Source organism: Canis lupus, chromosome 3 (assembly GCF_048164855.1).
Source record: "Canis lupus baileyi chromosome 3, mCanLup2.hap1, whole genome shotgun sequence".
Classification (NCBI taxonomy): Eukaryota; Metazoa; Chordata; class Mammalia; order Carnivora; family Canidae; genus Canis; species Canis lupus.
The window spans coordinates 73,958,075-73,985,476 of record NC_132840.1 but is presented as its reverse complement, the minus strand read 5'-3'; the positions used below and the strand labels follow the sequence as shown (position 1 = coordinate 73,985,476).

The 27,402-nt window shown below is 41.6% G+C and overlaps 1 protein-coding gene across 2 annotated transcripts in view; it reads right to left on the bottom strand.

Annotated features, from left to right (window-relative positions):
- The window catches only part of ARCN1 (archain 1), a 30,011-nt gene extending 10,280 nt beyond the window's left edge, over positions 1–19,731 (bottom strand). The window contains exons 1-6 of one of the 2 annotated variants that reach the window (XM_072822237.1): positions 19,563–19,731; positions 8,193–8,456; positions 7,504–7,683; positions 7,176–7,381; positions 6,345–6,509; positions 1,297–1,462 (exon numbers count right to left, since the gene is read on the bottom strand). In XM_072822237.1, the coding sequence (XP_072678338.1) occupies positions 1,297–1,462; positions 6,345–6,509; positions 7,176–7,381; positions 7,504–7,683; positions 8,193–8,456; positions 19,563–19,565 (984 nt within the window). In that variant the 5' untranslated portion in view covers positions 19,566–19,731. The remainder of the gene's footprint in view (positions 1–1,296; positions 1,463–6,344; positions 6,510–7,175; positions 7,382–7,503; positions 7,684–8,192; positions 8,457–19,562) is intronic. The other variant, XM_072822238.1, reaches the window with a different exon arrangement.
- Between the last annotated feature and the right edge of the window lie 7,671 nt (positions 19,732–27,402).

Genomic DNA, 27,402 nt, shown 5'->3' with positions numbered 1-27,402 from the left:
GATTCTAACTTTTCAAATATAATTAGATATTGCCCTTTCAGGGCAATGAATGACTGAGTGGCTCAGTCAATTAAGTATCCAACTTCAGCTCAGCTCATAATCTCAGGGTCCTAGGATTGAGTCCTGCATCAGGCTCCTGTCTCAGCAGGGACTCTGTCCCTTTCCCTCTGCCTCTCCCCCCTACTCGTTTTTTTTTCTCTCTCTCTCTCTCAAATGTAGTTTACACAATGACAGGATGAGTAAATTTAGTGTTACAACCTATTTTATTTTTTAAAAGATTTTATTTATTTATTCATGAGAGACACAGAGAGGCAGAGACATAGGCAGAGGGAGAGGCAGGCTCTCTGTGGAGAGCCTAATGTGGGACTCAATCCCAGGACCTCGGGATCACACCATAAGCTGAAGGCAGACGCTCAACTGCTGAGTCACTCAGGCATCCGCACAATCTGTTTTAATAAAATATCTCCTTATTAAGTTTAAAAACATGGCCATTTTTAGGGCGCCTGGGTAGCTCAGTTGATTGAGTGTCTGACTCTTCATTTCAGCTCAGGTCATGATCTCAGGGATCCTGGGATCAAGCTGAGCCCCACAGAGGGCTCCACATTCAGCAGGGAATCTGCTTCTCTCCCTTTTCCCCTCCTGCTGTTCACACTCTCTAAATACATAAATAAATCTTTTAAAAACTGCCATTTTTTAAAAACTGTATTTCGGCAATACCTTTAATTATTTTACTTTTTGTGTAACAGTAATAAATAAGCACCTGTTTGTATCTTTGTTAATGAGTATATTTTAAAGATTGTATTTGAGATGGAGGGAGAGAGGTGGAGAGAGACAGAGAGAGAGAACATGAACAAGGAGAGAGGGCAGAGGGAGAGGAAGAGCGAGAAACAGACTCCTCATTGAGCAGGGAGCCTGATGCAGGGCTCAATCCCAGGACCCTGGGATCATGACCTGAGCTGAAGGCAGACACTGAACCAACTGAGCCACCTAGGCACCCTATTCATTAGATTTCAAAATGACCTTTCGTTCAATTCTACTATTAAAAGACTACTCTAATACAATTGCTGTCAGTTGCTCTCAACTCACCTGGGAAGAGATTTACTGCCTAAAGGTATCCACTGTATATAATAAATTAACTTCTTTCCTAGGTATCTAGAATGGCACTAGTTAAAGAAATCAATTTTCTGCATTCTGTGGTTCACATGAGAAACTCCAGTCAAGAAAGACTGTGCTAGGCAGAAAAACCGAAGTCTTAATACTATACTCCCTTAGCCAAAGCCTCCAGCCTCCACACACCTGTAGCTGCACCCCTTTCTTATCTTCATTTTCCACATGGAGACGAATGCGGCCAAATTTATCATCTGAGATCCTAAGCATGATCATGCCATGCAACTCCATATTCTGCAATCCTCCATCCCGTCCACAAGTCAGTGTAATCTTTTCCTCAATCTTCATGTGCACACTGTAGAGAAAAAGTAATAAATCTGTTCATAGAGGTAGAAACCAGAATTCCCTTTCTCCAAGATTTAATGGTGATTAGCCAACAATTTATTTTTTTTTTATTTTTTTTAAATTAATTAATTTATTTATTTATGATAGTCATCAGAGAGAGAGAGAGAGAGAGAGAGGCAGAGACACAGGCAGAGGGAGAAGCAGGCTCCATGCACCAGGAGCCCGATGTGGGATTTGATCCCGGGTCTCCAGGATCGCGCCCTGGGCCAAAGGCAGGCGCTAAACCGCTGCGCCACCCAGGGATCCCCACAATTTATTTTTAGATGCTGCTTTATGTACAGAATCCCACAGACAAGTTTCCACCAGTGCAAACAATGTAGTAGTTATTCACTGAAGAATTGTTTATGATAGAAATTTGGAAATAACTTAAATATCCATAAATAGGGAACTGCTTAAATACATAAACGTATAGCCACAAAAACGAATACCAAGCAGTTATGGGAAAAGGGGGTAACAACTGAAATTCTTTTCACTTGAAAATAATTTCAAAAATTAAAAGATTAAAATTATACAGGAATACATTTATACCTTCTTAAAATGTTATTAATATTTTATCTCACCATTTCTTTTATCATTTGCATACTCTGTGACTATTATTTAATTTTTTCCTGATCCACTTAGATGCAGGTCATGTACATCATGGCCCTTTACCCCTAAACATGTCAGAGTACATCTTGTGAGAACAGGGATATTCTCTTACATAACCACAGTACTGTTATTAATTTCATAAAATGACATTGATACTTGCCTACTCAATCATCCACATGCCAATTCTGTTCAGTTGACCTAGTAATGTCATTCAAAGTAGTGCAAGATCCCAGGTCACCTGAGTGGCTCAGTTTGTCAAGCATCAGATTCTTGATTTCAACTCAGGTCATAATCTCAGGGTCCTGGAATCAAGCCCCTTGCTCAATGCAGAGTCTCCTTGGGATTCTCTCACCCTCTCCCTCTGCTCCTCCCCCAACTCACACACATTCAGTCTCTCTCTCAAATAAACAAATGGGTAAGATCTTTAAAATAAAATAAAATAAAAATTTAAAGACTTTATTTATTCAAGAGAGACAGAAAGAGAGAGAGGGAGAGAGAGAGAGGCAGAGACACAGGCAGAGGGAGAAATAGGCTTCATGCAGGGAGCCCGACTCGGGACTCGATCCCAGATCTCCAGGATCATGCCCCAGGCTGAAGGCAGCGCTAAACTGCTGTGCCCCCCCGGCTGCCCTAAAATTAAAAAAAAATTTTAAATAAAGTACAAGATCTAGTCTAAGACACAGTATTATGTTTATTTTTTTTAATTTTTTATTTATTTATGATAGTCAGAGAGAGAGAGGCAGAGACATAGGCAGAGGGAGAAGCAGGCTCCATGCACCGGGAGCCTGATGTAGGATTCGATCCTGGGTCTCCAGGATCGCGCCCTGGGCCAAAGGCAGGCGCCAAACCGCTGCGCCACCCAGGGATCCCCAGTATTATGTTTAGATGTATCTTTATGTTTCAAATAAGGCTATTCTCATCTCAAAAAAAAAAAAAAAAAAAATTGGAAAATGTGTCTAGTATGCTACCACTGTGTAAAAAGAAGAAAAATGGAATATGTATGTTTTTATTAGCCTACATATAGACTATACCCCCTCAGAAGAATATACCAAAAAACTAGTTAATACTAGTTACCTCCAAAAAGAGAAACTTGCCTGGCTGGGTAGAAGACTTTTTATTTTAATACTTATTTCCTCTGTAGATTTACCTTAATTAATCATTTAAGAGGGGGTGGTGAGGAACAGAAGAAGAAGGATAAACAAACTCCACGCTGAGCACGAGTGCAAGCCTGACACAGTGCTTGATCCTACAACCTTGAGATGAACTGAGCCAAAATCAGACATGATTGGGCGCGTTCAGGGTGGTATGGTCATAGACCTGAACCAAAATCAAGAGTGGGACACTTAACTGACCAAGCCACCCAGGAGTCCCTATAATACTTTTTAAACCTTTTAAATTTTGAACTATAGAATGTATAACCTAATAAAAAAAATAAGTAAAATAAAAAGTGCTGCTGTTCTGGGCAATTACTAAGTATAATCTATCCATATTTTCTACTAAAACTATTTTTAACTTGGGTAAACTGCAGATACTAAAAAGAACATTGTGGCATCCTGCTTTATTTCAGCATATAAGTCTTCCCAAAAACAAAAGCTTGATACATAAGACTACAAAGTCATGTATCTTAATGCAGGGTTGGGGCACCTGAGTGGCTCAGTCAGTTGAGTGTCTGACTCTTAGTTTCGCTTCAGGTCATGACCTCAGGATCCTGAGATCAAGCCCCACATTGGGCTCCCCGCTCTAGGCTGAGTCTGATCAGGATTCTCTCCTTCTCCCCTCTTCCCCTCCCCCCATTCATGAGTGCATGGGTCCCCTTTACTTTCACAAGAGTTTGCTCCATGCTCAAGAAGTATTTCATCATTTAGAAGAGTCTCAAGCCCTAATACATGGTGGATTCCAACAACTTTTTAAAATAGTGTCAAGCCTTGGTCTCACTCAAAGCAACCACTCAGAATAGCACAGGAGCTTTAGTGATTTCAGAGATTTATCCTAACGTAACCCTGTCCATCTCATACAGAACAGGACATAGAAAATACTCTTCTTTTATGTACACCTGATAAAAGTATCTTCTCAGACTCATCTTTCACTTGACCCCAAAACCATCAGCAACAGTAGAAGTCTGGGCTTCAAGACAAGAAATCTGAGTCATGAATATGTGAGCTTGCTAAAAAAAAAAAAAAAAAAAAAAAAAGTTGCGAACCAGTCCTGAGATAAGAAACAAATCAAAATATTCTATACTGAGTTCAAGTATTGAAAAGGCAAAAGATAATGTTTTAATTTGCTGTTAAAAATATTTATAATTTTTGTGTTAAAGATTGGTTCATCTTAAAGTTTAATTAGGGCACCTGGGTAGCTCAAGCATCTGCCTTTGGCTCAGGTCATGATCCTAGTGTCCTGGGATGGAGTCCCACATCAGGCTCCATGCTCAGCAGGGAGTCTGCTTCTCCCTCTTCCTCTGCCCCTCCCCTGCTTGTGCTCTCCTGCGCACATGTGCTCGCTTTCTCACTTTCTCTCAAATAAAATCTTTTAAAAAATATAAAGTTAGAAAGAAATTAAAAAAAAAAAAAGGAAGTTTAATTAAAAGAAGACACGCCAAGGACAGCCTGGGTGTCTCAGCGGTTTAGCGCTGCCTTCAGTCCAGGGCGTGATCCCAGAGATCCGAGATCAAGTCCCATGTTGGGCTCCCTGCATGGAGCCTGCTTCTCCCTCTGCCTGTGTCTCTGCCCCTCTCTCTGTGTCTCTATGAATAAATACATAAAATCTTAAAAAAAAAAAAAAAAAAAAAGAAGAAGACGACATGCCAAAAAATAGTGTAGGAGCTACCACAGCTCTAGCCATCTAATTCAAGTCCGCTGGTCATGTACATACTAGGCATAAAGACAATTTACTTTTATTTTTTTAAGTTTTATTATTTCTTTATTTCAAGTTTTCACTCATTTATTTACATATTTTAAAGATTTTATATTTATTTGACAGAGAGGGAGCGCACAAGCAGAAGGAATGGCAGACAAAGGGAGAGAGAGAAGCAGGCTCCCCAAGGAGCAGGAAGCACAATGTAGGGCTCAATCCCAGGATCTTGGGATCATGACCTGAGCCAAAGGTAGAAGCTTAATTGACTGAGCCACTCAGATACCCCTCAAGTTTTTATTTATTTATTTATTTATTTATTTATGATTTTATTTATTTATTCATGAGAATACACAGAGAGAAGAGAGAGAGAAAGAGAGAGAGAGAGAGAGAGAGAGAGAGAGGCAGAGACACAGGCAGAGGGAGAAGCAGGCTCCACGCAGGGAGCCAGACCTGAGACTTGATCCCGGGCCTCCAGGATCACACCCTGGGCTGTAGGTGGCGCTAAACCGCTGAGCCACCCGGGCTGCCCTCAAGTTTTTATTTAAATAAAGTTTTATTTATTTACGTAATCTCTACACCCAAAATGTAGCTTGAACTCACAAGATTAAGAGCCACATACTCTACCAACTGAGCCAGTCCGGTGCCCAAGGCAAGCTACTTTTAGATTTACCCAGCACACTAGGGTGCCTGGGTGGCTCAGTTGGCTAAGCGTCAGACTTGATTTCAGCTCAGGTTATGATCTCAGGGTCTTGAGTTCAAGCCCCATGTGGGTGTCTGCACTCACTGGGGAGTCTCCCTGTGTCTCTCCTTCTCTTTCTGCCCTTCCCCATGCCTGCACACACACACAAGCTCTCCCCCTCTCACTAATAAATAAAACTTAAAGAAAAAAAAAGATTTGCCTTCTCCCTCTGCAACCCCTCCCACATGTTCTCTCTAAAAAAAAACAAAACAACAAAAAACCTCAGCCAGCACAGAGTTAATAAAAGTTAAGTTCTAAACTTCATAGAAAATAGCTGAGAGCCCTCCAATCACGGTTAAAGGGAAGAAGAAGAAGAAAAGGCCCCATGTTAAAATCTAGGATGTACTCTAAGTCTTTTTTTTTTTTAATATTTATTTATTTATTATTTATGATAGACATAGAGAGAGAGAGGCAGAGACACAGGAGGAGGGAGAAGCAGGCTCCATGCCAGGATCCTGACGCGGGACTCGATCCCGGGACCCCAGGATCGCGCCCTGGGCCAAAGGCAGGCGCTAAACCACTGAGCCACCCAGGGATCCCCTACTCTAAGTCTTTTAAATCTGGAAAAATTAAAAGACGCACAAAAAATCTGTAATTCAGTGAAATATTTTTACACATTATGTGGTCTGTTCTTACTGAAAAAGTTACTGCTTACCTTTCCATATTAATGGGTGGAGCATGCACTTTGGTTGCTTCAGAAGTACGCTTGCCCATATTGGAGGACATGATAGTTTCACCTTCAGATTTCAATTTGTCCACAAAATTATCTACTTCCTTTCCTTTGGCTCCAAGTTTCAAAGCCTTGCTGGGGCCTGAAGGCCTAAGTGGAAGAATAAAAAAATAACAAAATTAAGGGGGAAAAAAACCACATATATGACTTTAAGAAACATTAATAACCCATATCATTCAAGCTTTCCCTGAAGCTGTTCTTTAAAAAGAATGTGATGATCTTAAGGGAAAAACTCAAGCATCCTAGGGTTTAGTAGAGCACTAGGCAATTCCCTGCCCAAACTGGCTGCTAAGTCACCATTAATATATAAGCTTCAAGGACCTACAGACCAAAGGTACACTTGTATAAGCATGCATGAGCAGATGAAAACTTTGTACTTTCCATCCTGATAAATACATCTGTACATAAATAAACTCTTGCATATACTTTCAGGTAGTTCACAGATTCTGACAACCACTCACACCAAGATTTTTAAAAACCCAGATTATATATAAACAGTTAAATATCCCCTACTTTCCAAAATAAGGCAACTCCCATGGTACAATTTGTAAAAGAACCCTCTTTTACATACAAAAATCCCCTACCACATTCCGATTTCTCCCTTATTCTTTTATTATGTAGTCAAATTTAGTATTATATCTTACTTTAAGTCAATCATTATTTTCAACTTGCCCAGAAATCAGATATGACTCCAAGATATACACATATAGCCTTCATCTGCCATTCTAGGGTTGCTAATGATACACTGGATTATACCTAGCTGGTGCAGGTGCCACTTTTGGTTTATCAGTTTCAATGATGGTCTCTGTGATCATGGCAGCTGTGCTGCCTCCAGATACTGCAGAGCTTCCAAATCCTCCAAATCCTGGTGCTTTTTTGCCCTGTCTCTCTGCATCTCTTCGAGCCTGTTGTAATTCCTTTGCTTTACGCCGCATCTCAGCCTTGGCTTCACGTTCTTGAGTCTACAAAAAGAGAGATCCATGGATGTGGCTTTGAGTACAGTCTATACTAACAAATAAGAACAGGAAAAGAGTAAAGCCTAAAAGAAAGATACATAAGAAGTACCAAAGAAGACCCTATTTACCTCTCTAACTGCTCTGAACACCTTCTCCTCATGAGAATCCATTTCAGTGAAGGTTCTGATCTGTGCCAGGTTAACATTCTCCCGGTATCCCAGGGCAACAATTTCATCAAAAGCAAAAATTAAATCAAAACAGTGCTCTGATATCTCATTCTCCTCTAAGGCTCGGCAATACTCAGGGATCTGATTGAGGGCAGCAATGGAAAAGAAAGATTTAATATGTATCAGCATTTATGTTTTCCAAATCTTATCCTTTAAAATATACAAATTTCAAATAAAATAAAATCCACAAATTTCAATAAAACCTGAATCCCTCTGTTAGCTCCTCTACTCTTTTAAGCAAGACTTCGGCATAAAGTCTATGTGTTGCATCTCTATCAGTAAGCCTTAGCTAACAAATATTATCTAAAAATATGTACAAACAAGTGTCAGAACCACCAAAACAGACTGGAGCAACCGCTCAATCGCTAGGAAACAAAAGGTCAGTTTGTACATTCTCTTCTGGGATACTTACAGTCCAGGAGGACACGAGTGTATGCTGAAAGAATAAGGAGCTATAGCAATAAACTGCTGTGGTGGAGGGTATGCAGCATGCAAACTGATAATCATCAGCTGCCATGGGGGAAAAAATAGTTTCACAGTGAAAATTTAAAGCAGAAAACTATGACCCACTATTACAAAAGGACTCTTACCACTCTTGAGAAAAGCCTTAGGGTCTCCAGATCTTCTAAGATGTTACTGTTTTTGGTAGTGATCAGCACCATGTACAGTTTCTCCATAGGCTGGTAGACATATCTTACACTCTCTGTTTCAACAAATGTATGTTGTTTTCCAGTGTTCATGAGCTTTGGGAAAGCTGCTAACAAGCCCTCAATCCGAGTTCGGGTCATCTCCACAAACTGTCGAGAAACAATAGCCTTTCCTGCTTTTGTGCAGACCGCTGCTGCCAACAGCACCTGCCAGGAACACATGTGTAAGTACTAATTAATTATTGTAAGATGTAAGACAACATCTGTTTTCTTAGCATACTCAGATCTTCCATAGAATGACACACCTAGTTAGTGACATGACTATTAGAATGCTAACTTTCAAACTCTACTTCATTGCTCTTTTAATTCTAGTATGTAATTCATAAAATACAGCTATAATAAAGCAGAATGGAACTATGAGTCCTATTTTTCAATAACCTACCTTAAGAAAAAGTTAGTTAAAAAAAAAAAAACTTTTGCCAAGTCTACAAATACATTTGTTAACAGATTCCCTGACTCAGAAATGGGTTGCTCTCTGCTTTGGCAGCCCAGTAAAGGGTAAACTTTTTCTAAGAACAGAAATCTCCACAGCCAACACAGAGGTCTGACCAGGCAGATTAAAGGTTTGTAAGAAGCCCCTGACCTTTCCTGTCTTATTTACCTGGAACACGGAAATAATCTAGCTAGTCCAAATTTATCTTTGGTTCTTTAATAACCTTTCCATCTCTACTATCCTACCCCTCTACATATGTAAACAATCCGTAAAATGAAAAACTAAATGACTCATGTTTCATATGGGTTTTGACACTGATCAATGATTAAGACCAACAGCCTTGGGATCCCTGGGTGGTGCAGCGGTTTGGCGCCTGCCTTTGGCCCAGGGCGTGATCCTGGAGACCCGGGATCGAATCCCACGTCAGGCTCCCGGTGCATGGAGCCTGCTTCTCCCTCTGCCTGTGTCTCTGCCTCTCTCTCTCTCTCTGTGTGTGACTATCATAAATAAATAAAAATTTATAAAAAAAAAAAAAAAAGACCAACAGCCTTTTTTCATAGTCTGGCATTCATTAAACAAAACCAAGCACCAAAGGAAGAACAAGAGACCTCAATTGCCATTATAGGAGTAAGAAAATTAAGTATATGGGATGCCTGGGTGGCTCGGCGGTTAAAGGATCTGTCTTCGGCTCAGGACATGATCCTGCAGTCCCCAGATCCCACATCTGGCTTCCTGCATAGAGCCTGCTTTTCCCTCTGCCTGCGTGTCTCTCATGAATAAATAAATAAATAAATCTGAAAAAAAAAAAAAAAAAAGAAAGAAAGAAAAGAAAGTTAAGTATAGTGTTAATCATCTCTGCAGTACAGGATCCCAAGAATTCACAAATACAAGTAGCAAAAAGACTATATGCACATTTTGGAAGCCTCAATGCTAAGATACAACCTCTGAAATATCAACATCCAAAAAATTTAAAAAATGAAATATCAACAACATCCTACTGGTCAGGCTTCTCAGCTTTATAGAATCCTGTCCTCTATAGAGGTGAGCAACCTGAAGGAAAAACAAGTTAGTCAATTCCAATATTCTCATAGTTTGAGTACATCAAAACAGTTCTGTAATAATTATAGGAGAACGCAATGTCCTTATCTACCAAGAATAAGTAATTAGGGTATTTGGGAGATAATCATCATCATGTTTATTTCCAAGCAGCTAGGTAAAAAAAAATTTATATTGGAAATGTGTTTGATTTATATCTTGTACAAATCATTTCATTCTATCAAATGGATTTTTATTTTTACTATCAAGTCTACATTGAAACTGAATTATCCCAGCTTAAAGTTACGTTTATGTTGCATAGAATTAAAAAGTTTTTAGCTATTCCACTAAGTAGCCTGAGATGATCTCTGAAAATGATTCACTATTCACTTGTCCCAGACAACCCAACATAATCATGCAAATCAAGAGGTTCAAATCTTTGTGTTCCTTCCAGGCCATAAAGGTGTGTATATCTGAAAAGCCACCAAGTATCTGAAGGATGTTACTTTATAGAAGCAAAGTGTGCCATCCTGTCACTACAATGATGAAGTTGGTAAGTATATGCCCAGGCTAAACAGCGGGGCTGGACACAAGCTCAGTGGCTCAAAGAGTGGTGAATTTTTACTGCAGAGACTAATGCTGAACTTAAGCGTTTAGATGGATTCTCTGGTCATTGAGCACATCCAGGTAAACAAAGCCCCCAAGATGCAGCAAGAATTTAAGAGCTCACAGATGGATTTACCTATACATGAATGAACCCTGCCCCACTGAGATGATCCTTACTGAAAAAGAGACTGTTCCTAAACCAGAAGAGGAGATAGCACAGATGAAAAAGATATACCGGAAGAAACTGAAGAAACAAAGACTTATGGTCTGGGGGTAAATTTTATATAAAATAAATGCAAATGGGGATCCCTGGGTGGCGCAGCGGTTTGGCGCCTGCCTTTGGCCCAGGGCGCGATCCTGGAGACCCGGGATCGAATCCCATATCAGGCTCCCGGTGCACGGAGCCTGCTTCTCCCTCTGCCTGTGTCTCTGCCTCTTTCTCTCTCTGTGACTATCATAAGTAAATAAATAAAAATTAAAAAAAAAAATAAATAAATGCAAATGAAATTAAAAGTGGGAGGGGGGTTTAATGTCCTAAATCATAAATACTCTTAGGGGTTATTTTTTAAAGAGATTATATATATTTATTTGAGACAGAGAAAGAGAGAACATGAGCAAGGGGAGAGGGGCAGAGGAAGTGGAAGAATGAGAAGCAGACTCTGTTGTAGGGAGCTTGACATGGGACCAAAGGATCAAGGCCTGAGTCATGCTAAAGGCATATTTTTAACGGAATGAGCCACCCAGGGGCCCCTGAACAATATTCCATTGCATAGATATACCACATTTTTTTTACCCATGCATCAGTCAAAGGGACTTTTAGGTTTTTATTTTTAAGCTTATTTTCATTATTACGAAAAATGCTGCTATGCACATTCATTGTACAAGTTTTTATTGTACAGCTATTTTCTCAGAGATAATTTTGGGGCAAAAATCTTACCTTATTTGGACATATGTGGCATGTAAACCTTCAGCGAACCAGTCCAGAGACTTACCTGCTTGTCATTAGTAAGCCGAAAACAGTGACATTTTTATTTAAAAATTAAAATAAATAGATAAATAGATAAATAAACAAACAAATAAATAAATAAATAAATAATTTTTTTGTGTGGGGCACCTGGGTGGCTCAACGGTTGAGCACCTGCCTTTGGCCAAGGGCATGATCCTGGAGTCCTGAGATCGAGTCCCACATCAAACTCCCTGCATGGAGCCTGCTTCTCTCTCTGCTTATGTCTCTGCCTCTCCCTCTGTGTCTTTCATAAATAAATAAATAAAATCTTTATGATTGAAACATGAACCTATGATAAAAATTAATGTGAAATCAAATTTTTTAAAAAGATTTTATTTATTCATGAGAGACAGAGAGAGAGAGACAGAGAGAGAGAGAGAGGCACAGACATAGGCAGAGGGAGAAGCAGGCACCATGCAGGGAGCCTGACGTGGGACTCAATCCCAGGTCTCCAGGATCACATCCTGGGCTGAAGGCATCACTAAACCACTGAGCCACCTGGGCTGCCCGTGAAATCAAATTTCTTGAGTACATTTGGTTTGAGTCTTTTGAACAAATAACTTGATCTGGTAATAATTTCACATAAATTTCATCTCCTTAGTGATTAAAACATTACTATTATTTGTGTACCAAAAATTACCATTACCCTTATTTGAAAAAATCTTGGGGGGATCCCTGGGTGGCGCAGCGGTTTGGCGCCTGCCTTTGGCCCAGGGCGTGATCCTGGAGACCCGGGATCGAATCCCACATCAGGCTCCCAGTGCATGGAGCCTGCTTCTCCCTCTGCCTGTGTCTCTGCCTCTCTCTCTCTGTGACTATCATAAATAAATAAAAATTAAAATAAAATTCATTAGTTTAAAAAAAAAGAAAAAATCTTTATTTCATTTTATTAATTAATTTCTAAAAAGATTTTATTTATTTATTTATTAATGAGAGACACAGAAAGAGAGAGGCAGAGACACAGGCAGAGGGAGAAGCAGGCTCCCTGCAGGATCATGCCCTGAGCCAAAGGCAGACACTCAACCGCTGAGCCACCCAGGCGTCCCCTCATATTATTAACTTAAAATTAAAGACAGAAGGGGCACCTGGATAGCTCAGTCAGTTAAACATCTGCCTTTGGCTCAGGTTGTAATCCCAGGATCCTGGGATTGAGCCCTGAGTCAGGCTCCCTGCTCAATGGAGAGACTGCTTCTCATTCTTCCTTGGCCTGTGTGTGTGTGTGTGTGTGTGTGTGTGTGTGTGTGTCTTTCTTTCTCTTTCTCACTCTTTCTCTCTCAGCAGGGAGCCTGCTTCTCCCTCTGCCCCTCACCCCTGCTCCTGTGCTCTCTCTCCCTCTCTCTCAAATAAATCAATAAAATCCTTTTTTTTTTAAAGATTTTATTTATTTATTCACGAAAGATAGCAGGGGTGGGGGGCAGAGACACAGGCAGAGGGAGAAGCAGGCTCCATGCAGGGAGCCTGATGCGGGACTCGATCCCAGGACTCTAGGATTACACCCTGGCCGAAGGCAGGCACTAAACCGCCAAGCCACCCAGGGATCCCAATAAAACCCCTTTTGAAAATGAAGTACTATTCAGTCATAAAAAGGAAATGAAGAACATGTTACAACAGGATGAACTTTGAAAATACTATGTTAAGTGAAAGAAACCAGACACAAAAGGCCACATCTTACAGGATTTCATTTATATGAAACATCCAGAATAGGTAAATCCAGAGAAGAAAGTAGTCTGGTTGTGCCAGGGGCTGGGAAAGGGGAAATGAGGAGTGACTGCTAATGAGTACAAGGTTTCTCTTTGGGGTTACGAAAATGGTCTAAGCTTAGATAGTGGTGATAGTTGAACGACTTTGTGACTATACTAAAACATCTACTGAATAATATAATTTAAAAGGCTAAATTTTACGGTATGTGAATTATATTTCAATAAAAAATAAAAAGAGCAGGGGCAATTGGCTGGCTTAGTTGGTAGAGCTTGTGACTCTTGATCACAAGACTGGGGCACCTGAGTGGCTCAGTCAGTTAAGCATCTACCTTTAGTTCAGGTCATGATCTCAGGGTCCTGGGATCCAGCCCTGTGTCTGGCTCCCTGCTCAACGAGGAGTCTGCTTCTCCCTCTCCCATAAAAAAAATTATGCTTTGATTACCTGAGAGATTTGAGTATGTGAAGATGAAGAAACAATGGGGTAAAACAGTAAGACCTAAGCAGGAAAACTTAGGAGACTCTCTTTGAGTCATTCTATTACGCAGGTAATAGTGCCCCACATTAAGTATGGCTTTAAACCTCAAAACACCCAAGACCACAATCAGAGGGTCCACAAAGCTGACAACACATGTGTCTATTCATTGTTATTCATATCACCTCTAAGCAAGGTCAATTTAATCTATTCTAAATTAACATTCATTTTCTTAAATACCTTGAAATAATAAAGCTTCCCTTCACATAAACGTTTAGCAATGTTTAACAATTGTTAAAATACAGTATACACTAAAAGGTAAGTTAATTTTTCCAACTGTAATTTGATCTGATTTTCTCTGGGGAAGAATGAAGAAGTAAGATTTATAAAGTTGTTTTATTTATTTATTTTTTACATTTTTGGAAAAGAACATTTAGATCTAACAGTGCCCTTCAAGGGCCCTAGATTGTTTTTATAGACGTAAACACCAAGGGCCCAAAAGTTAGATGATCTCTTCAGGATTGTTTTTTAAAAAAAAATCCCCATTAACTTGAGCTTTGTCAAACAACTTTTCTTTTAATAATATTTACAATGGTTTGAGTATATCATGATTTGTGTTTGGATTAAATAACAACTCTCTTCTACCCAGATTTTACTACATGAATCAGAAAGTTCTTTGAGTAAAGAAATCTAAAGAATTAGGTTTCTGTTCTGCTTCTGTCACCAATTATATATTGCATAAGTCACTTACTACTTCCCCCAGAGTTTAGTTTATATGAAATCTAAAGTGCCTTTCCATCTTTGTGACTCTGCAAGTTAAGCATCTGAAAACTTTATAGCAACTAAAATGTACAATACCTCCACTTTACACCCACTGCTCTAATAGCAACTACTCTAGATCAGTATTTTACATTAATACTAAGCTGCTAAAAGGCAATTGCCTCATCAAAACAAATCATGCATGTGCATAGTATCTGTGTGAGATAAGCTAGAGTACCATCTCTTCATCCCTGCTAGTGACAGAGGTCCAAGAATAACAGGCAATAATTCAACATGAACATGCATAATTCTCTTAAGAAAAAAAGCCAAAGATTTCCTGGAACCTCTAAATGATTTCATATTCCTCACGTCCAGAATTAGGCAGTCACTTACTCCTTCGTAATTCACTGTAATGATGATCTGCATTGTCATATATATACACACACACACACATATTCATATACATGATTCACGATATTAAGGCTAGTTTCTACAACTGTCATAGAGGACCATTTTATCTTTCCTGTTTGGATGAAGTAATTACAGAGAACCAGAGGGAAGAGTACAATAAAATCTAGATCACATACAAAACCTAAAACTTAAAAGGTTATTCAGTGAAAGTTTTAACCTCATCACAAGTTTCTTGTAGAGAATAAAAATAAAAGGACATTGTTCTCGGTTTCTGCAGTAAACTTTCTATTTGGAGAATAAAAAGATGACAAGTCAATGGAAACTCAAGAAAATCATTTTCTTTCTTAGCTATCCTCTCAAACAACAATCAAAAAGATCTATAAAGAAAACAAAAGCTGTGCAGCTGCTGTATTATATGCAAAGGAAAATAAAAGCAGTAATAACCCCCTAATTGGAGACTGATATTACCGTGTAGGATTTCAGTTTCTCCCTCAGTATGTGCAGATCATCCACACAAACCCAAATCTAGCTTTCTAATAACTACAACTTTGGGAACTGAATGTCATCATTTATACTGAATGTGTCCACAATAGTTTACTCATTGCTATACTGAGTAAATAAGAACAGAATTCTGTAGGTAAGTAACGATCTTACAGATTGTTGCTACTGTGGGACTTTATATCTTTTATTCAAATTTAAATTTACTAAGACAGAGAACTTACTATAATACCTAAAAATTTTAAGAAAATAAGAACATGCGGGCATCTGACTGGCTCAGTTGGTTGAATGTGTGATTTTTTTTTTTTTTAAAGATTTTATTCATTTATTCATGAGGGACACAGAGAGAGGCAGAGACATAGGCAGAGGGAGAAGTGGGCTCTTTACAGGGATCCTGATGTGGGACTCAATGCCTGAACTGGGATCACACCCTGAGCCAAAGGCAGATGCTCAACCACTGAGCCACCCAGGTGTCCTTGAATGTATGACTTTTGATCTCAGGGTTGTGGCTTCAAGCTCCACATTGGGTGTAGTGACTGTTTAAAAATAAAATATTTAAAAAATAAAAATAATGAAAGAAAAGAAAGAAAATATAACATGTTCTTATTAATTTACAGAAAACTAGAAAAAAGATCAAATCAAAAGATGCCCCTTTTTGTACTCCATTTTAAGCCATTTGTTTTTTGCATTTGTTCATTTACTCCCTCTACTAGGACGACGACTTCTTTTTCTTCTTCTTTTTCTTTTTTTAAGATTTTTATTTATTTATTCATGAGAGACACAGAGAGAGAGAGGAGCAGAGACACAGGCAGAGAGAGAAGCAGGCTACATGCAGGGAGCCCGATGTGGGACTCGATCCCAGAACTCCAGGATCACGCCCTGGGCCAAAGGCAGACGCTAAACCGCTGAGCCATCCAGGGATCAGGACTTCTTAATATAGGACATTTTGCACTAACTTCAGTAACTAAAGACAAAGGAAATTTATTTTTCAAAAATCAACATTTATTACACCTGAAATTAGGTTTTTTGTTGTTGTTTTTTTTTTCCAAAGATTCATTTATTTAGGGGCACCTGTGTGGCTCCGTTGGTTAAGCATCTACCTCTGGTTCAGGTCATGATCCCAGGCTTCTGGAATCAGGTCCTGTATCAGGCTTCCTGCTCAGCACGCAGGGAGCCTGCTTGTCTCTCTCCCTTTGCCTGCCACTCTCCTTGCTTGTTCTCTCTCTCTAATAAATGCATAAAATCTTAAAAAAAAATTTTTTTAAAGATGCATTTATTTATTTGAGAGAGAGCATATGCAGTGTGGAAGAGCAGAGGGAGGGAGGGAGACAGAGACCCAAACACTCCACACTGACCATGGATCCTGAGACGGCTCAATCTCAGACAGTAGAAACCAAGGGTTGGACACTTAACCAACTGTACCACTCAGGCACCCCCATCTGAAACTAATGTTAACACTGTGTACCAATCTGAAAACTCTGAAATGGAGGAAAATGATACACCTACAACAAAACAAAACAAAACCAACATTTATGTACTGACAATGTGCAACTTACTCTGAAATTCATTAAAAAAAAAAAAGATGAAAAACAAATTAAAAAAAAAAAAAAACAGATGAGAGCGGGCTGGCTGGTTGATTAAATAAGTGATAAAACAAGTATAGTGATGGGGCACCTGGGTGGCTCAGTGGTTGAGCATCTACCTTCCACTCAGGTCGTGATTCCAGGGATAGAGTCCAGCACTGGCTCCCCATAGGGAGCCTGGTTCTCCTTCTGCCTGTGTCTCTGCTTCCTCTCTGTCTCTCATGAATAAATAAATAACATCTTAAAAAAAAAAAGTATAGTGAAATGTCAATTACAGAATCCAGCTGCTGGTCATATGGGTATTCACCGTGAAGTTGTTTCAATTTTTCTAGATGTATGAAAATTTTGTAATAAAATGTTAAGGAAAAAAAAAATCAACTCTCAGAAGCTATATTATTATTTTTTTAGATAGGCTTGAATTCATGATCCCGAGATCAAGAGTTGCATTATCTACCAACTGAGCCACTCAGGCACCCCAACTTTTAGATCCAAGAAATCTTACAAAATGTCACCCTATTTGGACAATTCTACGGTACAGGGGTCTCTTTGTAAAGGAATAAAACCCAAAAACGTTATTCAGAAGTAATAGTTAATAATTTATTGAGACTTGGGACGCCTGGCTGGCTCCATGGTTGAGCATCTGCCTTCGGCTCAGGGTGTGATCTTGGAGTTCAGGATCCAGTCCCACGTCGGGCTCCCTGCATGGAGCCTGCTTCTCCCTCTGCCTATGCCTCTGCCTTTCTCTGTGCCTCTCATGAATAAATAAATAATATCTTTTTAAAAAAATACTAATAACTTCTACAGACTCAACAGAGCAGAATGTACTAAGATTTTCTCCAGAGTAAACCAAACTGGGTATTTGGATCTTGCCAAGTCCCATGTAATTTTTAAAAATGCATATGTAAACATGACACAATTCTATGCAGATGCACACATGTCCAAATAACATGCAAAACATATTTTCTGCTTATCTCTCAACACCTGGGGCTTTACCATCTCTCAGTTATTAATGAACTAAAAATATTAAGTTTCAAGAACTTTTCAACAAGGAAGATTTTTGTAAAGACCATCCATATTTGGTTTATATAATACAAGGGCTTAATTTCACTAATAAAATCATAATGTAAAAATAAAAATTATAATGGGCTTCAAAATGCACTACAAATACAAACTGGACATAAATAGAGAAAGAGTTTTAAAAAATCACTATCCAATTACTGAGCCTCCTAGTGGAAATGAACAAAGGAGTTTTTGGAAAGTTTACACCCAAGAGTAGTTTTTGAGGCATATAGTTGGGATGCAATTTATTCGCCTGACGCTGAAAACAAAAACCTATCAGTGGCTTAAAGAACAAGCATGAACCCCACCCCTCCATCCCCACCACCCTCCGAGTTCTTATCTAAAAAAGCTGTCAGCAGAGCTTAATATGATTGGCACCAAATCATACTGTCCTATCAAGTGTGCAGGGAGATGCTTTAAATCAATTACTGGGACGCCTGGGTGGCTCAGGGCGCGATCCTGGAGTCCCCAGACCGAGTCCCACGTCGGGCTCCGTGCATGGAGTCTGCTTCTCTCTCTGCCTGTGTCTCTGCCTCTCTCTCTCTCTCTCTGTCTCTTTCATGAATAAATAAAATCTTTTAAAAAAATAAATCAATTATTAATCTATTAACGAGAAAAGAAAAAAGAAAAAAGAAATCCTTCGGAAGACTGAAGGGCATAAAATATACTAAGGAATACATTACTACCTCATTTTGAACCAACGAATTTCTCCTACTTCATAAATGTCCACAAATCGTAGTGATAAAGCAAGATACAGTGGAGCCGGCACTGTGTTTTGTGTGTCCCGTCCTCACACGGTCATGCTCCTTGTCTACCCCGGAGGAGAACACAAAGATCACGCATCTGAAGGCAGGTAACAGGTCGCAGGGTACAACCTCCGCTCACCCCTCCCGGGAGACTTCTGATTACCATACGCCAGCAACACATCCGACTTCACCCGAACGGTAAGTTTCTTGAACACAGAAAGCCTGTGTTCTCTACTACGCGCTCACGTTCCCCCCGACGCTCCCTACACCGCTTATGCGAACACTGACAAATGGACACACCTAAATTCTGTAGAAGTAGTGGAAGGTTTCAGAGACGCTTGGGTCCTTACAAATCAGTGTTAGAAGTTGCTCCTTCCCGTTCGATGCCTCTTTTCGAACTTCCCTCTATTGCCCCCTTCCAGATAAACAAAAGAGGTCCCGAACTCCAACGGATTTGGATTTCGAGTACCAAGGGCCCACCGAACGCCGCGGGCGAGAGGGAGCTGATCCCCGAGGAAGGGAGCCCCCCGCCCCCAAGAGAAGCCCGGCCGGTGGAGCCCGGCACCCAGGGAACTCGCTGGACACCAGCGCGGAGGGCCGAGGGCCGAGGGCCGCAGCGCGAGGGTCCAAGCCACGCCACTCCGAGGTTCTCGAACAGCAAACACCCCGGGCCCAGCGGAGGAGGGTGCCCAGCCGGGGGCGGGGGGGTGGGGGGTGGGGGGTGGGTGCGGGCGCAGCCTGAGAGGGGCTGCAGGCAGGCGCCTCGGGCCTCCCGGAAGCTCGGGCACAGCGCGGGGAAGGCCGCGCTGCTCGCCGAGCCCCGAGGGACGCGCCCGGCTGCAGGCCCTCGGGGCGGGACTCCTCGGCCCCAGCACCAGGCCGTCCGGCAGGGGCAGCGGCGGACTGAGGCCGGACCCCGGGAATTCGGCCCGGCTCGGATCTTACCATGGTGAGGACGGTGGTGGGGCTCACCCGCGCTCTCGGCTCGGCTGGGGCTGGGGTTAGGGGAAGGGGAGCACCGGCCGCTCCGGACCTGCTGCCCCCCTGTCAGGAGCCGCTACTGCTTTGCCTCTTGCCAAGATGGCGGCCTCGAGCCACGTCTCCAACCGGAAATGGCGCGGGTCAAAGGGCGGAGGGCGGGGCGCCGTGGGGTGGGGAACGTGCGGGTACCCGGCTGCTGGGCAGGTTTTGCCGAGGAGCTCCGGGGGCTCGTCCTACAGCCGTGGAACCCCCTGTTTCTGTCGGTTCACTGATTGTCAGCACTTTCATTTCATTAGTGACCCCTCTTACAGTTTATAAAGCTCTCACTATGTTATTGAATACACAAGCTAACTGATGGGCATATGGGACTAGTATCCAGAATACATAAAGAACCCTTAGAACTCAACCATAAAAAAAAAAAAAAAAACACCCTAATATTAGGGTGCTGAGGTGGCCCAGTGGTTTAAGGATCTGACACCAGCTCGCTCAGGCCATAAAGATTAGCCCTGTGTGGGGCTCCCTACTGAGCAGAGAGTCTACTTTCCCTCTCCCTCTGCCCTTCCCCTCCTCGTTCTCTCTCTCTAATAAATAAATAAAATTTTAAGCTTTTTTTTTTTTTTTTTAATGGGCAAAATAAGCCAGTGCTTGGCTGGCTGAGTCTATAGTGCATGTGACCCTTGATCTCAGGGTTGTGAGTACAAGACCCATGCTGGGTGTAGACATTACATAAATAAATAATAAAAATGGGCAAAATAGACGTCTCTAAAGAAGGTATACAAATGACAAATAAGCATATAAAAAGATGTTCAATATCCTTAGTTCTTTGGGAAATGCAAATCAAAACCACTTCAAAACCACTAGGATGGCTATAGGTGTTGGTGAGAATGGAGAAATTAAAACCCTCTCACAATACTGGTGGAAATGTAAAATAATGTAGATGCTTTGGGAAAAAAGTTTGGTAGGTTCTCAAAAATTAAACATACAGTCTCTTTTTTCCCCCCATATTTCTTTTTTTATTATTTTTTATTTTTTTTATTTTATTCATAGAGACACACAGAGAAAGAGAGAGAGAGAGAGGCAGAGACACAGGCAGAGGGAGAAGCAGGCTCCATGCAACGAGCCTGACGTGGGACTCGATCCCGGGTCTCCAGGATCACACCCCGGGCTGCAGGCGGCGCTAAACCGCTGCGCCACAGGGGCTGCCCTCCCCCCATATTTCTGAAGTATATTTTCCTGAAGAAATTATCATTTGTGGATGAAAAAATATATACCAATTAACAAACTTGAATGGTAGCATCGGGCATGTAACAAAATTAATGAGTTACAAATTAACTATTATGTACAGGTTTGATTAAACTGTAAGTTTGTATAAATTGACATAGAGTCCTTCCATTTCCAAGAACCTAGACATGCTTGAGCCTTCCTTTACTTAGTGATTATAGCAGAGGATTTTATGTAGCTATTTTTTTTATTGGAGTTCAATTTGCCAACATATAGCATATCACCCAGTGCTCATCCTGTCAAGTGCCCCACTCAGTGCCCATCACTCAGTCACCTCAACCCTCTGCCCACCTCCCTTTCCACTACCCCTTGTTTGTTTCCCAGAGTTAGGAGTCTCTCATGTTCTGTCATCCTCACTGATATTTTCACTCATTTTCTCTCCTTTCCCCTTTATTCCCTTTCACTATTTTTTATATTCCCCAAATGAATGAGACCATATAATGTTTGTCCTACTCCGATTGACTTATTTCACTCAGCATAATACCCTCCAGTTCCATCCACGTCGAAGCAAATGGTGGGTATTTGTCGTTTCTAATGGCTGAGGAATATTCCATTGTATACATAGACCACATCTTCTTTACCTATTTATCTTTCGATGGACATCGAGGCTCCTTCCACAGTTTGGCTATTGTGGACATTGCTGCTATAAACATTGGGGTGCAGGTATTCCAGCATTTCACTGCATCGGTATCTTTGGGGTAAATCCCCAGCAGTGCAATTGCTGGGTGGTAGGGCAGGTCTATTTTTAACTCTTTGAAGAACCTCCACACAGTTTTCCAGAGAGGCTGTACCAGTTCACATTCCTACCAACAGTGCAAGAGGGTTCCTGTTTCTCCACATCCTCTCCAACATTTGTTGTTTCCTATCTTGTTAATTTTCCCCATTCTCACTGGTGTGAGGTGGTATCTCATTGTGGTTTTGATTTGTATTTCCCTGATGGCCAGGGATGCGGAGCATTTTCTCATGTGCTTGTTCGCCATGTCTATGTCTTCCTCTGTGAGATTTCTTTTTTTTTTTTTTTTTTTAAAGATTTTATTTATTAAGTCATGAGAGATACACAGAGAGAGAGAAAGAGGCAGAGACACAGGCAGAGGGAGAAGCAGGCTCCATGCAGGGAGCCCGACCTGGGACTCGATCCTGAGTCTCCAGGATCACACCCGGGGCTGCAGGCGGCGCTAAACCGCTGCGCCACCGAGGCTGCCCTGTTTGTTTGTTTTTTTTTTTTAAAGATTTTATTTATTTATTCATGAGAGACACACACATACACACACAGAGAGAGGCAGAGACACAAGCAGGCTCCATGCAGGGAGCCCGACCTGGGACTCAATCCTGGGTCCTCGGGACCAGGCCCTGGGCCGAAGGCGGCGCTAAATCACTGAGCCACCCGGGCTGCCCAAAAACATTAAGTGAAGGAAGCCAGTCCTGAAAGACCATATCTTATACGGAAGACTTGCTCTGAATCTGTTCATTTCATTTATATGAAATGTCCAGAGTGAGCAAATCCAGAGAGAAAGGAACTAGGGCTGCAAGTTACTGGGAGAAGGAAGGAATGAGGAGTGAGGTTTGTTTTTTGAAGTGATGAAAATGTTCTGGAATTAGAGGTGGTACTTGCACAACTTTGTGACTATACCAAAAGCTACAGATTGTACACTTGAAAAGGGTGAATTTTTATGGTTTGTAAATCGTATACTTTTCTTTTTAAAGATTTTATTTATTTTTTTTAAATAAGCATTTTTTTTTTTAATTTATTTATTCAGAGAGAGAGAGACTGAGAGGCAGAGACACAGGCAGAGGGAGAAGCGGGCTCCATGCAGGGAGCCTGACGGGACTCGATCCTGGGTCTCCAGGATTAGACCCTGGGCTGCAGGCGGCGCTAAACCGCGGCTCCACAGGGGGTGCCCTAAAGATTTTATTTTTAAATAAACATGGGGCTTGAACTCATAACCCTGAGATCAAGAGTCATACGCTCTACCAACTGAGCCACTTAAGTGCTCCTAAATTGTATTCTTCGAAAAAGTGTGCAGGAGGGGCTCGAGGGTGGCTCAATCAGTTAAGTGTATGATTCTTGATTTAGGCCCAGGTCTCAATCTCAAGTTCCTGAGTTCCAGTTCCATGCTGGATTCCACACTGGGTGTGGAGCCTACTTTTTAAAAAAATGCACAGGGCAGCCCGGGAGGCTCGGGCAGCCCGGGAGGCTCAGTGGTTTGGCGCCTGCCTTCGGCCCAGGGCGTAATTCTGGAGTCCCGGGATCGAGTCCCACGTCAGGCTGCCTGCATGGAGCCTGCTTCTCTCTCCGCCTGTGTTTCTGCCTCTCTCTGTATCTCTCATGAATAAATAAATAAAATCTTTAAAAAAAATGCACAGGAAGCAGGGCACTTATGCCCATTTTATAGATGAAGACAATGATGACAAGTTTAAGAAATTTACACAAAGTTCTAAGCCAGTATATAATGGAAATAAAACTCAAATTCAGTCTTCTGATTCTATTGGCAGTTCTCCCAAGCCAAAAGTCAGACTTTGAGTATACCTGGTTCAGCAGTTCTTCCTGACATGTTATATCATTTTATCCCATATCACTGGCTCAACTCTACAGCACTCATCCACTGTTGCAATGGATAAACAGCATTCTTTTATTGAGTGTTTATTTTGTGTCAGGTACTTTACACATTATCTTGAATCCTTTACAACAATCCAGATAAGGACACTGAGAATCAAAGAGGTTAAACACTTGCCCAAACTCAAACAGCCTGTAAATGGTAGAGCCAGGATTCAAAGCCAGCCTTTCTCATGATGACTCTGCCTCTTTTTAACTCTTGTATGTTCCTTACTGTTTACTGAACGCTTATAATGAGTCAGACATTACTCAAAATTCTTCACATAGATTATTTAATTTAATCCCCATAGGACTCTCTCCCCTAAAAGGAAAGAAGGTTAGGGGGAAGAAGAAGGAGGCCAAGAAGATAGTTGATCCCGTATTTGAGAAAAGGCCCAAGAATTCTGGCATCAGACAGGACATTCATCCCAAAATGGACCTCACCCACTTTGTCAAATGGCCCCACTACATCCGGCTGCAGCGGCAAAGGGCTATTCTCTATAAATGTCTAAAAATGCCTCCTGTGATAACTAGTTCACCCAGGCCTTGGACCACCAAACAGCTACTCAACTGCTTAAGCTGGCTCACAAATACAGACCAGACACAAAGCAAGAGAAGAATCGGATATTATTGGCCAGGGCTAAGAAGAAAGCTGTCAGCAAAGGGAATATTCCCACTAAGAGGCTGACTGTCCTTCGAGCCGGAGTTAACAGTGTCGCCACATTGGTGGAAAACAAGAAGCCTCAGCTGGTAGTGATTGCATATAATGTGGATCCCATCGAGCTGGTTGTCTTCCTGCCTGCCCTGTGTCATAAAATGGGGGTTCCCTACTAGCATTATCAAAGGGAAGGCCAGGCTGGGGTGTCTGGTCCACAGGAAAATCTGCACCACTGTTGCCTTCACATAGGTTAATTCAGAAGACAAAAGAGCTCTGGCTAAGCTGGTGGAAGCCCCCAGGACCAATTACAATGACAGATATAATGAGATTCACTGCCATTGGGAAGGGAACATCCAGGGTGTAAAGCTGGTGGCTCCCATTGCCAAGTTAGAAAAGGCAAAGGCTAGGGATCCCTGGGTGGTGCAGCGGTTTAGCGCCTGCCTTTGGCCCAGGGTGCGATCCTGGAGACCTGGGATTGAATCCCACGTTGGGCTCCTGGTGCATGGAGCCTGCTTCTCCCTCTGCCTGTGTCTCTGCCTCTCTCTTACTGTGTGCCTATCATAAATAGATAAAAAAATTAAAAAAGAAAAGGCAAACGCTAAAGAACTGGCCACCAAATCAAGCTAAGTGGATACTTTTGAATTTTCTGTACATAAAAGTAATAAAGGGGATCCCTGGGTGGCTCAGCGGTTTGGCTCCTGCCTTCAGTCCAGGGCGTGATCCTGGAGACCCCTGATCGAGTCCCGCGTCCGGCTCCCTGCGTGGAGCCTGCTTCTCCCTCTGCCTGTGTCTCTGCCTCTCTCTGTGTGTGTCTCTCATGAATAAATAAAATATTTTTTTTAAAGTAATAAAAGTTCTCTTTCAGCCAGTGTCAAAAAAAAAAAAAAAAAAAAAAAACCTCCCCACAAGAGTTCTCTGAAATAGGTACCACCAATATCTCTATTTTACAGGTGGGAAAAACAACTGTATAAAGAGGAAATCTAGGGGCACCTGAGGAGGTCAATTGGATAAGCATCTGAGTCTTCATCTCAGCGCAGGTCTTGATCTCAGGATCATGAGTTCAAGCCCCAAGTTCAGCTCTACACTAGGCGTGGAGCCTACTTAAAGCAAAACAAAAACAAAAAGAGGAAAACTATTCTATCACAGATGTCAGGGCTAGAGAGTAACAAAGCCAGGATACGAACAAAGCAAAGGCTGCTCAACTTCAGAACCTGTACCCTTAAGCACTGCCTTATAGAAGTTTACATATTTTATTATTTTTTATTAAGATTTTATTTATTCATTCATGAGAGACAGAGAGAGGCAGAGACACAGGCAGAGGGAGAAGCAGGCTGCATGCAGGGACCCCAATGCAGCACTCCATCCCGGGTCTCCAGGATCACGCCCTGGGCTGAAGGCGGTGCCAAACCGCTGAACCATCTGGGCTGCCTGGAAGTTTACATATTTTAAAACTCTGTATGCCTAGAAGGATATATGTCAAGCTTTATAACAAATTGTTGTTATAAAAACATATTGTAAAAAAGACAATTCTTCATTTAAAAAAAAAAAGTAAAAAATCTTGCCTGGAATTATTGTCTGATTGTGGCAGCTTCCAGGAGCTTTTGGTATGGACCATGAAGCTCAGCCAAGACCAATTGATGCTGATTCTTTGGAACTATGACATTAACTGAATTACACTGCATAAGAAAAACATCCTTGCAAATGTGCTTCCTGAAGAGTGCCTAAGAGGCAGTATGTCATTATGGTTGGAAGCAGAGACTTGGGAATTTGACCTGTGTATGACCCCCATTTTGACCACTTACCAGCTGAGTGACACTAGGCAGGTAACTTTATCTAATCTGTCCATTGGCAGGAACATCTATCTCATAAGGTGGTGAAGTTAGATCATGTATTAACAAATAACATTATATAATCTAAGTGCTCCTACATTGTAAGTGCTCAACAATACATATGCATTATTATTAGCAATAACAGAGGACATAAAAACTTTAAAATGTTTTGCAGTTCCATTTTTAACCCGAAGTGTCTCAGAAGAGCTGTCTCTCATTTCCCTTTTTAAAGCCACATCCCTCTTTCCTCTGGTAAGTTTTCAGGGTCAATTTTCAATACTTTTCTTTGTTTCTCTCTGACTCCTCAACCAAGTCTATAGTTTTGAAATATTTGTTCCTTACATCTTCACTCACTCATTCCTTCATTCACCCATCCAACGAACATTTCCAAAGGGCCTAATTTTTGCAATCCACTGCTACTATAGAGAACTTAAAAATTAGGCCCTGCCTAGGCAGTTGAGTCTTGTTCAGCAAATAAAAATATAGGAAACTGGGGCGCCTGGAAGGCTCAGTCCGTTAAGCATCTGCCTTGGGCTCAGATTATGATCCCAGGATCCGGGGATAGAGACCCACATCCATAGGGCTCCCTGCTCAGTGGGGAGTGTGCGTCTCCCTCTTCCTCCTCAACCCCTCTACCCCTCCTCATGCTCTCTTTCTCGCTCTGGACTCTTTATTTTTTATTTTATTTTATTTTATTTTATTTTATTTTATTTTATTTTATTATTTTATTTATTTTTTATTTTTTCATGAGAGACACACACACACACACACACACACACACACACAGAGAAGCAGAGACACAGGCAGAGGGAGAAGCAGGCTCCACGCAGGGAGCCCGACGTGGGACTCGATCCCGGGTCTCCGGGATCATGCCCTGGGCTGCAGGCGGCGCTAAACCGCTGAGCCACCCAGGCTGCCTGCACTCTCTCTTTCTAACAAATAAAAAAAAAATTTAATATAGGAAACAAAATTTGAATCTCAACGAATAATTTCTCAGTATAAGCATGTCCCGTGCAATCAGCGCAGAAGGGACGGACTCTAAAGTAATACAAATTCTATAAAAGGACGTGCAAAGTGCTGTGGGCACACTCCCTCGAGTCGGCCTAAATTCTGATCGGGCTGATTTAGGAAGAATCGCCCTGTCCTGGGGGGAGAAGCGTACCACCGTACCTCCAGATTGGAAGGCTGGCTAAACCGACCGATACTCCTCAGCCGCCTTTGCCAGCCGCGGTCGCTAGGTGCCGCCACAAACACATTTACGGAAACCATAGAAAAACGGGGGACTAGACTGCCTAGAGAGGCTTCATCCAAAAGCCCCCGGATCCTCCTCGTATTCCTTTGCGGCTGGAAGAGACGCAAAGCGCGAGTGGAGAAGGTCTCACGAGACTGAAACCAAGTATCGCGATCTTTTCTTTCCTTTTCTTTTTTTTTTTTTTTGCCTAG